The 13,367-nt window shown below is 44.6% G+C and overlaps 1 protein-coding gene across 2 annotated transcripts in view; it reads right to left on the bottom strand.

The window, feature by feature from the left end:
- LAMC2 (laminin subunit gamma 2) overlaps positions 1-12,709 on the bottom strand; it is a 53,685-nt gene extending 40,976 nt beyond the window's left edge. For both annotated transcript variants that reach the window (XM_028121559.2, XM_088016767.1), the window contains exon 1: positions 12,631-12,709. In XM_028121559.2, the coding sequence (XP_027977360.1) occupies positions 12,631-12,709 (79 nt within the window). The remainder of the gene's footprint in view (positions 1-12,630) is intronic.
- Positions 12,710-13,367: the final 658 nt, after the last annotated feature.

The raw sequence follows: 13,367 nt of genomic DNA, 5'->3' as shown, positions 1-13,367 counted from the left end.
TTTATTTTGTCAAATAAGAGATTAAATATGTATACATTTAATCAATATATTGGGCTTTCTCAAACACCCATTGCATTGTCCACATTTTCCTCATTTCACCATGGACAGGCATGGGTCTGGGGCCCGGCGTTCACTTATCACTGCAGCGGAAAAAAACAGAAACAAGTCACTCTGGGACCCTGAACAGACCCAAAGCCTTCAGAATCAAGACGGGCAGTTTTTTTCTCTCTCTTTCAGTGAACTCAGTACCACCGGTGCCAGGTCCCATCCACTGTCTTATTTGACTATTCCTTTGTACTGCGCTTTTCCAAGCTAGGGACATCTCTGCAAGCTTTTGTCCTTTCCTGTCTCGGTGCCCTCACTCCATCTCCCCCCCAAATCCTGGTCTCTGTCAGCCACGGGTCTCTCCACAGCTAAAGGAATGAGGTTCATCAAGTTGACCTTCTTAGAGAAGCCCGCCGGGCAGCCCGACACAGGCTGACCCACCCGCCACCACCCACACACCCCCAGACACAGATCCGAGAGGCAGGCAGCCCTCTGCAAACAATGGAGCAAGGTGTGCAGAACCCCTCAGGCTCACTTCACAACACTCCCACCCTCACTCCAACACACAGCTCCAACAAACAGGTCGAGACAGGAAGCACGGGGCAAAGGCTGTTTCCAAGCTGCATCCTTAGGAGAATGAAAGGAAACCGAAACTACTTCCTTCCTAGGGTTGTACTGTGGCAAACCCTTGGACTAATCAGCATCAGTGGTGGCCATTCATCAAAACCTCATTTTAAATTTCCCATAGAAAACACTCTAAGCAGTTATGTGGAATTGTAACAACTTGGCATTAATATGATCGTTTGTGTATAAGCAGATCTTCTTTCTATTGCTCTAAACTTAAAAACATGCTCTGCTTTTCACCAATGTGATCTAACAATTTATGGGATCATCATGCTTTTTAGTGCTCTAACAAGTAACGACAAATTTAAAAATTCAAAGCTCCTTTCAAAACCCTGCAGATTTGGCGCTGCTGACCTCTCCAACTTTCTCTCATTCCTCTTTGTCTTTCTCTCTCTCTCTGGGCTCCAACACACAGACTCTTGCATGAATTCTGGAAAGCACCACCTTCCTCCCACTGCAGGCCTCTAGGCTTGCTATATCCTTTGCCAGGAGCGCTACCTGCTCCCACCGTCCCTAAATCCACACAGCAACCCAGTGATCTTTTTAAGAACATAAATGAGGTGGTGTAGGGCCCGTGCTGATGGCCCTTTTACAGCTTCTCCCTCCTCTGAATGCCCACAGGACTTCGTCCTCACCTCTGGCCTGGCATTTATCACTTTCTGTCCCATGCCTTCACTATTTGCCTACAGGACTTACTTCCTCTATAGCCTTTTCCACGTTTGTACCCCCACCGTACCTAACCGAGGCGTGGGACTGTGACGGGTGGGAAGGCAGGCAGGCAGGCAGGTGGACTCTAAGAAAAGCCAAAAAGCACCTGAAAATCTCCCAGGAGTCCAGGGACCCCGTATGAAAATTTCTCAACACAATACACCAAATTTCCATTGTCTACACATATGGTATTCAGCGTAAATTTAAAACGCTACTGTTTCAACCAAAAACAAAACAAAACAAAACAAAACAAAACAAAACAAAACAAAACAAAAAAACTGCATGGTGCGATGGAAACAGAAAGAACTGCGAGAGGAAGGTGATAGTTTCAGTTAGAAGGAGCATCTGAGATTTTGAGGTTTGCTCTCACACCAGAGGAACTAGTTCCGCGTCCAGACAGCCTGCGCACCGGTGGTGGTTCGGAAGCCGGGAGCTGAGCTGACGCCCGGCCCGCGCCCGCCGACTCAAAAGGCAGCAAGGCCAGAGCGAGGGGGGCGGGAGGGGCTGGGGGGAGGCCGGCCGAGAGCGTGAGATCAGCTTGCAGGGGTCGGGCAGCCTTGACAGGCAGTGAACTTGGCCCACGCGCGGGACGACCTCAGGGGCTAGGAATCCGGGCGTCATGTTTGAACCTGGCACTGCGTGCCGGCCACCCTGGCCGCAGCTCTGCCGCCCTCGCCTCCCTTCGGGGCTCACGCGCGCATGCTGACTCGGTGACACGCAGCACGTTTGTAAAGTAAGTCCCCTGGGATCGCCCGCGGAGCTTGTGCGGAGATGGCACTCCATTCTCTTCCTTATTTAGAGGAAAGGTGCGTGCCCTTGCTAGGATTTTGTGCCCCTCGTTCCCTTTCGGAGACACCAAATCTTTTTCTGTCCTTCCCTTCTGAAATTGTCTTCCCTGAGACACTATAAGGCCGTCCTATCAGGTTTCCTCTTGGTTTCTGACCTTGTCCCCCACTCCCACTCAAGTCTTTGTGGCTCCTCTCCTTACACTAACTCTAAATGTTGGGGTTGCTCCAGGCTCAGTCCTGAACCTCCACCACGCCTCACCCTGGAACTCTCTTACCCCAGCCAAGGGCTTGGATAACCGTGAGAGATGCTGACCAGGGCGCCAAGGTCGTTCCTGGCCCAGACTTCATTCTCACCTTCAGACTAGCCACCTACTTTAGGTTTCCAGCTGGTGGCCTCACCAAGCTCTTTACACAGAACATGTTTAAAACCAAACTCATAGTTGTCATCCCTTCAAGTCAAAAGGCTGGAAGCTGTCCTTATAGGTTCTCCATCCTTACTTGTCCATGTTCTATGCAATACCAAATTCTTTTTTTTTTTAAGATTTTATTTATTTATTTGACACAGAGAGAAAGCAAGCACAAGCAGGGGGAGTGGCAGGCAAAGGGAGAAGCAGGCTCCTGGCTGAGCAAGGAGCCTGATGTGGGACTCCATCCCAGGACCCTGAACTGAAGGCAGACGCTTAAAAACTGAGTCACCCAGGTGCCCTGCAACACCAAATTCTACTGATATAACCCACTACATAGCTCAAGCCCATCTATGTCCAAAATAGCCCTTCTAGCGCAAACCCTTATCACCCCTTGCCTAAAAGACTTCCTAACTGAATTCCCTACAACTTCTCTTGCCTCTATCCAGCAGTCAGAACACCTTTCCAAAATACAAATTCCACCAATACGTCTCTGCTTACAGCTCTCCAGTACCTTTCCTTTACTTTTAGGATGAAGAGCAGAATTCCTTAACATTGCTACAAAGACTTACATGGTTTAATCCTACCTACTTTTCCAGCCTAATTTCATAAACACTTCCCACTGGGACATCTTCACCTCACTCCCATTCATTTCATTTATACCTCATTTTATATCTTTACTTCCTCTGCTTCTTAAAATTCTTGATTTGTAAAGGAAAAGCATCATGGTGGGGAGAGGCGATGTGGGCTAACGTGGCAACCACCATCCTCCCTTTGGTTTTTTCAAAGCAGTTACACTAAAAATTCAACCTTCATTTGTCCTATTGAATATTATTCCCTTCCTCTGAGTCAAAGAACTGGCCTCCCGTAAACTGACAACACTTTTATGCTCAAAGATAGCAACCGTCACCTCTGTGAAGTCAAGTCAGTTGTAATGAGGTTCAGCAGGAAGTCCAAATGTAAAGCATTAGACTGAAAGTGATGAATAAAATTAATGTTGAGAATAGTATACTCACATTAAAAAAAAAACCCAAAACCTGGCAAATGTTTATCTTCAGAACAAAAGCAATTATTGAAAGTGTCCTTTAAGTAGCAATCGAATGTATTTTTTGTTATTTTTACAAATATGCAAATTGCACATTACTTACAAACCCTAAAGCAAGATACACCTGACATCCATCAGTTAGGCAGATACCAAAGGCATTGGTAGCTATCATCCTAGTTGCCAAAATCGAAGTCTCTAAACCAGAGATACTCAAGATGACAAGGTGAGTATTTTTATTTTATTATACTTACATGTGATGATGAAAATGCTCATAAGTATTTTCTAGTTTTAAAACCTCCTTCATGAGATTTTTCTTTCCAAGATTTAATATGTCTCTCAGGTTGGGTGAGAGTCTGAAGATTTCTTTATTTAAACTAATCTTGAAATATTATGGTTTAATGTGTGAATGTCTGCTTCCAGCTTCATCTTTTTAAGGCATGTCACAATATGTGTTCTAATTAAAATTTAAAACTGAAATGGCACTTCCCTCACTAAAGAGTTTTTAAACTGAATTCAGTTTTTCTCTCACATTTTTCACAGCTGCCTTTTTTTTTTTAAATAAATGGTGGCATATTCTTTTTTTTATTTTTAAAGATTTTATTTATTTATTTGAGAGAGAGTGAGAGAGAGAGAGAGAGAGAGCACATGAGAGCGGGGAGAGTCAGAGGGAGAAGCAGACTCCCCACTGAGCAGGGAGCCTGATGCGGGACTCGATCCTGGGACTCCAGGATCATGACCTGAGCCGAAGGCAGTCACTTAACCAACTGAGCCACCCAGGCGCCCTGCCTTTTTTTTTTTTTAAGATTTATTTATTTGAGAGAGAGAGCACGAGCTGGGGGTGAGGGGCAGAGGGAGACGGAGAAGCAGACTCCCCGCAGAGCAGGGAACCCGATGCGGGACTCGATCCCAGGACCCCAGGATCATGACCTGAGCCAAAGGCAGACGCTTAACAGACTGAGCCACCCAGGCGCCCCACACTCTTAATAGTCTAAAGTCATCAAGGGTCAATGAAATTCCCCACATTTTCATTTTGAATGATTACAGCTTAATAGGAGTCACCTAGTTTCACTAAGAGTTCATAGCACATTATGTTACAACCTAGATTTGGAAACGGCCCATGTGGACTGCAGACACTTGGCCTGATGATAAGGCCTACACCAGGAGACCACATCTGGAGATGCCTTCCCCGAATGCCCCACCAGGGCCCAGGCAGACAGCAGGGAGAGGGAAAGAAAGTCCCAGCCAACAGGGAGGTTGGGGACACCAGTTGTCCTCTAACCAGCAAAGGAGTGGAGGGTAAAGGAGGAGGCTGATGGCTCAGTCTGAGTGAGTTCAAAGGTGAAAGTGAAGAGAAGATTAGCACACAAGATACAGAAGAGTTTCTCCTTTTCTTACACCTGGCACCTGTAAGGGCTCTACGCCAAGACAGCTGGTGTCAGCTACAGGATGGAGACTCATCAGTGAGTGTACATGCTAAGGCTTCCACATGCAAATATTCAACACCCCCACATCCTTCTGACCACACAAATAGCGATTTCTGTATTTCTATGAAATCATCTATAAAGAAACGTTTCAATATAGAAAGCATATTTAACTAACTTCAAAGAGTATGGTATTCACCGAGCATTTTCTATATGACTCAACAAAAGGTATCCTGAGACCTTTTAAGAGGAGCTGAAATAAAGAAAATTAGAGTGTTCAGGACAGCTAGAGGTGACATGAAGCAATGAGGACCAAAGGGGGAAAAATGTGTATAAGGAGTCTGGGTAAAGAAAAGCTAAAAAGGAAATTCTGATTTGTATTGAACTGCTTTTCGGAGTACATATTAAATGTGGTTTTTCAATCATTTAAATTTATATTTTGTTGGCTCTTTTAAAAAAAGTTACCAAATAAATACTTCCTCTTTAAACCTTAGACTGCTTTTAGGAACAATGTATTTCTGTACAAGGAGATTAGCCATAGATTTTCTGCTGTTCCTACAGCCCTTCACAAAGATATACCCATGTAGGTATGTGCATGCTTACTGTGCCCCATTATAGTTCTCAGTTTGACAAAAGAACAATGGTAATTCACGTACAATTACAATGTTGGGACAATATGTATGGAGTACCTTTATAGCATCTTCCTTAGAGATTCTTTTCTGAAAGAAAATCCATTTGAAAATTGTAGATTAAAACCGTACTGCTTAAAGTCAGAAGAATGAATCAAATGGTCTTTTAGGGGCCCAACCATTATTTATATATTCATAAGAAGAAGTAACAAATATTCCAAGAAGAGATTGGGCCACGAAGCCTCCACTAGGGAGTGGGTGCCATGTGTCTTGCATCTCAGCTGGACAAATGCACTGCTCCTCTACCATCTCCTCCCACGCCAGGTCAGCCATGGCCTCACCTCTTTGCCCGTGGACCTCAGCACATGAACGTCCCCTCCTACCATGAACCGCCCCCTCCCATGAGGCAAGAGCAGAAGCTTTGGGTTACTGTTGGACCCAGTGCCATTGCAAAGTAGACCAGTCTGTCTGCGATGAGAATTGATCTTTCAACATTCGGAATCCCCTTTTACCAAAAGCAAAATGGGTGATAATTTGAAATAGTAGTAGTAAGTAAGTGTAAAACTTACATGGTCAATGTTCTGGCCATGGAACTGTCCTGATCCTGAAAGACTCTAAAACTCATGGAGAGACCAATGGTCTCCAACAAGGAGAGAAAAATAGCCTCTGGACACAAATATGCATATATAGAGTCAAAATGTCAACAGTTATTGGAGAACAACGACTAGTAAAACAAAAAGGCTTATCACTCTCCCTCAACTGTCCTTTTATTATTTTTTAACTGAGCCACCTGGTCAATTCCAAGCTGCATGAAAATCTGACAACAAAGTTGAACAAAAAAGAAAAAGAGAGAGAGAGAAAACTTAGTCATTTAAAAACTGTTCTCTTGTCAATGCCCCCACAAACTAGAGTTTGTGTTTGGTTTTAACCTGTGGTCCCCTGACATTTTTGAAGGAAAGGCCACTACAGTGAGTCACATACACAAACAGAGACATCTGAATAGACAGGACACAGAAGTCCCTACTAGAGACACTGGGATGTTCTTATCATAATAGATCAAGATTCCACCAAGTCTAGAAATTAATTTATACGAAAAAATTTTAAGAAGAATTAGAAATAAGCCAAGAAGCTGTCTTGTTAAAGAACATTAAACTAGCAACTGAAATCTGGTCCCATTACGCAGTGCGTGGCTCTGGTCAGGGCAATCACTGTTCTGTGCCTCAATTTGCCCATCTACAAAGGAGGATTACACATGTTAGAGCCCAGCTCTGTGATAACGAAGAGATCACAATGCAAATTCTCCGTTCCTTTACCTGGGGCCCGGGTATCATGTTCCTCATCTACAAAATGAGAGGCTGGTGTCAAGAACCTCTAAGGACCACTCTCATTTAGGACCATGATGCTGTAGGATGAGAAAAAAGTGGGGCAATGTGCCTTTTTAAAAATTTTTTTATTGTTATGTTAATCACCATACATTACATCATTAGTTTTTGATGTTGTGTTCCATGATTCATTGTTTGTGCATAACACCCCGTGCTCCACGCAGAACATGCCTTCTTTAATACCCATCACCAGGCTAACCCATCCCCCCACCCGAAATGTGCTTTTTTTTTTTTTTGGTTTTTTGTTTTCGAAATGTGCCTTTTTGTAAGAAATGTCCCACCTACATGCAGCTAAAGATTTGAGTAACTTTTCCAGTGTTTAAATTAGTGTGGGAAATGGCTGGGCTGCAATTTAATATTTTTTAGAATGTGAATATTGACAACAATGAATACAAATAAAATCTGGAAAAGAAGCAGGTTGGAATTCTGTGAATGGTCGACCAGCCTGAAGAAGGCCAGGATGCGTATACCTTTAGCCAGGTGATCTCCATCTCTCCTCTGATACAGCAGAAGGGAAAGACTTGATTGAGCCCTTCCATTGATCAGTGTTGGAGGAAGCACCATGCTCTTCTTCTTTCATAATTGTGACATAAGGAAGCACATGTTTGTTGGGGAGGCACATATTTAGACACACAGTCACCCACAGAAACAGAAGAGACTTCGCTTTGGGCCTTGGATATGATTCAAATATTGCATCATGTACCTGGGGGTTATTATATTAGTACACAGCCCAGTAATGATTCAGTAATCCGCTAGGCCTAATTTGTGACTAAATTAGAGTCTTCTATAATCTATGGCACTCCTATTTCTATACTGGTCTGTAACAGATGATTCAAGACTTGTCATTGGAAATTTCTTTAGGAAAAAAAAAGTCTATATATAGTTGAACCACTAAGGACTTAAATGGGAAAAATATTCCCAAAATTGCCTCAACAGCTGCATTCCATGCTCCTGACTTTCCTATCAGCACGGGTCACAAACCAATATTCTTCCTCAGCTCCCTGGACCAGTCGAGCTAAGCCAATGTCTGCCCCCAGCTCAGGACACCAGAATTTAAGCCTTCATAGGAATTTCCAGCATATACTCCAACCCAGTTCTATACTCCTTTTTATTGCACATACTTGAATATAATAAGGTGGAGGTTTTTATTTTTCCGGGGCGGGGTGGGGGGAAGTCTTTTCCAAAATCTCCCCTGGTATGGGGCACTTTCTCAATTGCTTTTATTGTTAAAATATTATTTGGGGAACACACATTAATTTGACATGACGTCAATCAATGTTTTGGATATTTATCAGTAAGAAAGAAGAAATTGTGTTGAACACAATTCTCATTCTCATACTTGTTCATTATCTCACAATGGTGAGTGCCAAAAGTTGTCATAAATAAACCTTTCAAGATGTTTATGCTGTGAAGATTACAATGTGCGTTGAAGGATAATGTTTAATCTTTGGGACAATTTGAAAATGGTGCACTTTCCAGTGACAGCATCAAAAGCAGACTCAAATCGAGCTGTATCTCAAGCCACCCATGTCCGAAGTGAAGGAGAAACTGTATTTAAGTTGCATTCGATGCTAAAGGTGGAGTTTGAATGTAATTAGTTCATGAAATGTGGATTTACAAATTAATACTTGTAAGTTATTATTTTATAAATTATGTGACTTTAAGTGGGTTTGTGAATTAATATGCTAAATTAAGCATAAAAAAACATGTGACCACTGCATGTACACTGCTAAATGTTTTCATAATCTGGTTGGCCAAACCCTTTTTTTGGTGGGGGATGGGAGAAATTCTCCTATTGAGAAGTGGGAGACCAGGTTCTGTGAGGATCCTCTTATATCTGGGTATGTTCTAGAGAGCAACAGACTTGACGAATCTGTATGTGATGCGATCTGGTGGTTGACAAAATGCAAGGATAAGAAATGCTATGAAAACTGACTTTGGAATTCCAACCTGCTTTGGGTCCTTTGTCAGGAATTCCATTTGTTTCATTGGGTAAGACCGGGGATTCATTTCAGCCTGAGCAGGAGGGCTCCTCATCACCTTTCTTGGGCTAATGCAAGGAACCTCTTCAAAAATTTTACCACTTAAAACTCAGAAGGCAATATATTGACATTCAGCCCTGGCGAGGCAGTTAGTTATAGTAATACTGAACACAGAGCGAGAGCTTCCTAGGCACTGTGCAAAGTGCTTTACAGGTAATGATCACACAATTTATTTTCCTCATTTCAGAGATCAGGAACTTACATAACAGGGGAAGTAGCTTGTCTAAACCCCAACAAATGGGAAATGACAGAGCTAGGATTTGAACCCAGGCCTGCACCTGTTTGCATCATGCTGTACCATTTCCACAGTTTAAAGTAGCAGAATCCATCAGAGAGTCTCAACCTTTCCAGGGGTCCCTTCCACTATCCACAGCACCTCTTTTCCCATATCAGGCCATGGGAGAAATCCAGATTAGTGTTCTATCATCATCTTGGATTCTGAGCTCATCATTCTAGAACGATTGCTTCAAAACTTAGCTGATGGCTGGATCCAGCCGTATCATTTTAGTCCTCATTCTTTGTGTCGTCACATTTTTATATCTAAACACCATTTATTATACCTACCTAGTTACAGCTCTCCCTTGGGCTAGCAAAGCACTCCTCCTCGATAATGTGCTCCTGTCGAGATTCCTCTAACCTCGATGCCCCAGTAATCTCATGTATTGTTTTCTCAGGGCTTTGTTTTCCACATTTGGGCTCCTCATTTTATATTTCAGACTGTTCTAAACTTCAAAATCATAGCTCCAGCTCTTCACCAGGACTGTTGGGCATCTCCCCTTGTGTCTCTGCTTCAACAGACCCCCACAGGAACTCACCCCTTTCTCTTCCTCCACCACCCAGCCTCGCTCCCAAAACCGACCCTTCCCTTAGCGTTCTCATTTCCTTTCATGGCATCACTGTCTCACCATCGCACTCACTGGAGCCTCAGACCCGTCTTGGCCTCTTCTTTACTTCTCGTGCTTTCCCCTTACTTGTATCCCTAACACATGTGCATTGGATCACCAAATTCTTTCAACTTTACCTTCTAAATAAATGTCCTGTAATCTGTTTCCATTTTGCTGTTTCCACCACCACAATGAAAGCCATCATCATCTCTCCTTTGGATTATTACAATGGCCACTTGTTGCCCCCTCCTAGCTCAACTCCATCCTCTAAGGACTTCAGTGAGGGACTTTTCTAAGACACGAATCTGACCGTGCCCACCCCCTGGTTATAAACCATCCGCAACTCTTGTTGACCTCTGGGGCACTATCCTAACTGCACAGCCTGGCATATAAGGCTCCTCACAACCAGGTTCTTGGCTCTATTTCTAGTCTCATCCCTATCTACTTCTTGCCCCTTCTCCAGTCGTGTGATCTACGTGAACTGTGATCCCGACCAATGGAGTTATGTGCCATATTCTCTCACACCAATGGTGAGCTCCTGAAGGGAAGTCCTTATCTTGCTTAGTGATCTTTTCAGATCCAAGTTCACTATTTATACCTGCACTGTTGGCTTCAGACTTTTTAAAGAAATGTGGTTCCAGGATTTTAAGGCACTTCACAATAATTCCTCATCCTCTCAACAACTCTGCAAGGTGGCATAGTACTACTGTTCCCATGTAACAGGCAAAGAAGAAGATTCCAAGAAGCTGAGAAGCCTGAATGATTACTAATAAGAAATTAGTAAGTGGGTCAGCCAAAATTTGAAGCCAGGTCAGGCTGACTCTAAAGCCTGTGTTTTAGCTGAGACCAGCCCTGCAAGTCTCACTAATGATATCTAACACCGCAATTTCACCTTCAAGAGAACAACTGGGAAGCAATGTCATTGCTTTAGGCTCTCATAGGTGCAGCCCACAGGATGCCCAGAGGCAGGTCACTTTGGGAAGTGGCAAGTCCCATACTTTAGTTGAGCTTACACTGCATCCCAGCATCCCGTGAACAGAAGAGCATGGGTGCTCTATGAAGCCCTTTGAGGAGGGAGCCTAATATCTTAAGCAGCCCATCTCCAAGGAAGGGGAAAGTCTAGAAAGGAGACTGAACACAGCTTCTGACTTACTGGTCTAGATGGAATACTCAGAGCTTGTCTATCCTGGAGAAGTACAAGTCAAGCTCTGTCCTCCCGAGTCTGATTTTATTAAACAATTGATCACATCCTACATATTTATTTCTGTTATCCAATGCTAACACAACACACCTATACTCAACTATAGCCAATGGGCAAATTGCTTCAATAATTACCCATTACGTAAAACATATGTACTAGCTCCTTTATTACTTTTACAATGTGGTCCCAAAAGCTCCAGCCTAAGAACTCCCGGATCAAGTGCAAGATGTATATCTGCCAATAGCTGGTGTGTGGCTTTCTGCAAACCCATTTCTGTGTTTTCATATTCTAAGCCATGGGGTATAGTAGTTGATCCAGAAGCAGTCCCTTTGAATTCTAATATTCGGAGACTCTTCTTACTTTTAGGATGTTTCTCACTAGGTTAACTCTAAGGGAACCTAACCTACATGATTATTTTCATAAATGACTTAACATGGTAGTCAGGGATGATAGGTTGGAAATTAATTCCAGGGGAAAAAAAGGACTGTATCAATGCATTCAAACACATGCTAAAGTATCCATGCCATTCAAACATAATTCAGGCCAGCCATTTAGGGAAAGTTTAAGATAATTCTGTCCCTACGTGAACATTATCTCATGTTCATGCATTCACATGTGTGAAAATGACTCTTGGACCTATTGAAATGAGTATTGAAATGCCATCAGGTGCAGGAAGCAATATAAATATGAAAAATCAGGGTAATGAGACAAGCAGATATTATCGCTAAAACTAAGTGACAAGGAAAACACCCGATACCTGTTGTCATAGCTGACACATGCCTATAGCAAACGGTTGCTAGGTTCTCAGCAAGTTTTGTTTACATGAGTGAGTTGAACTTCTCAGGACAGGACAGCCTCTGGATCCCTGAGCTCAGATCAAATGATCTATGACAGAGGTGCCCCAAAAATGCCTATTGAATGAATATTATGTGAGAATACCCTTAAGAAGTAACATTATGCAAAAGTGAGGCATCACCAAGGCTCAGTTTCCATCCCAAAGACGAACCGAGAATTCCAGAAGGATTATTAGAGGAGCTCCTTTTCCATCTTTGTGGTGTTCACAGTCACAGAAAACATTCCCACCCAAATCCCGTCCACGAAAACACATTATGGGAAAAGAATTTATATGCCAACATATTGCTGATGATATTCCTGATCAAACAGGGGCCCACTGACCCAAAACGCAATCAAGATGGAACATTTTTAAAGGAAGAAAAATCCTGGTTTGGCACAACCTACTGGCTTCACCTTTGAAACACGGACAGCTGTATATAATATTGGTCTTCTGTTAAACCCCATCTCCGGAGAAGCCCCGGATGCGGGAGAAGGAGGGCGCTCTAAAGAAGTTCTCGACACAGTGGGAATCCTCGGAGGTGCGCTCAGCCAGCAGAGGCTGCAGAGCAAGGCCAGTTACCAGCCCAGGGCTGCAACGTTTCCTCCGGGGGAAGCCGACTCACCTTCCCTCCTGGAGGTGGCCGGGGCTGCAGGCAGGAGGAGCGCCAGGCAGAGGCCGCAGCTCAGCCAGGGCGCAGGCATGGCCGGGGCCGCGGGTCCGTCCGCCGCCGAGGGGTCGCTGCGCGCTTCTCGCCGCTGGTAGCTTTCACTCTGCGCTCCGCTCTGCCTTCCCTCTCCTTGATCAGGTGGTTTTATCGACTCTTCTACCTGACTCAGTCCGGACAGGAAGAGAGCCTGTGTTTCAGGGTGTGACTCACCTGTGAATAAGGAGGACCCAGCCCTCTGGAGGCAGACAAACACACACGGCACACACCGCGCCGCAAAAGCGCTCACCCCAGCCGCCGGGCGCCCCCCTCTCGCGGCAAGAAGGTTGCACACCTGGCCCGGGCCAAGGGTGTGGTGCGGAGGCTGCGGCCCCGGGATCCTGCTGGAGGAATGTGCCACGTTCCCCACAGCCCTCTTTCTCTCCCGGGGTGGTCCGCGGCCCGATTCACAGAGGTAGCCAGCCGGCAGCCTGCCCCTTCCCCAAACTGGGAGCCCCAGTCTCAAGTGCGCAAACTCAGAAACCACTCGGACCCTGATCAGCTCTGGTCTAAAGGACCGCAAGGAAAACAGGCCCGTTGGAGAGTCGTTAACAGGGTGCCTTCCACCCTCTGGCCTGCCCTTCACCACTCTGGGAAGTACGGCAGCCCTCCCCCACCCCTCCCCCACCCCCGCTCTGCTAACACTTCTTTCCTTC

This window comes from Eumetopias jubatus, unplaced genomic scaffold (assembly GCF_037043125.1).
Source record: "Eumetopias jubatus isolate StellerSeaLion01/CBP00866 unplaced genomic scaffold, mEumJub1_p1.0 scaffold_12, whole genome shotgun sequence".
NCBI lineage: Eukaryota > Metazoa > Chordata > Mammalia > Carnivora > Otariidae > Eumetopias > Eumetopias jubatus.
Note: the sequence above shows the minus strand (reverse complement) of the source record. Positions and strands in the feature narration are given on the sequence as shown.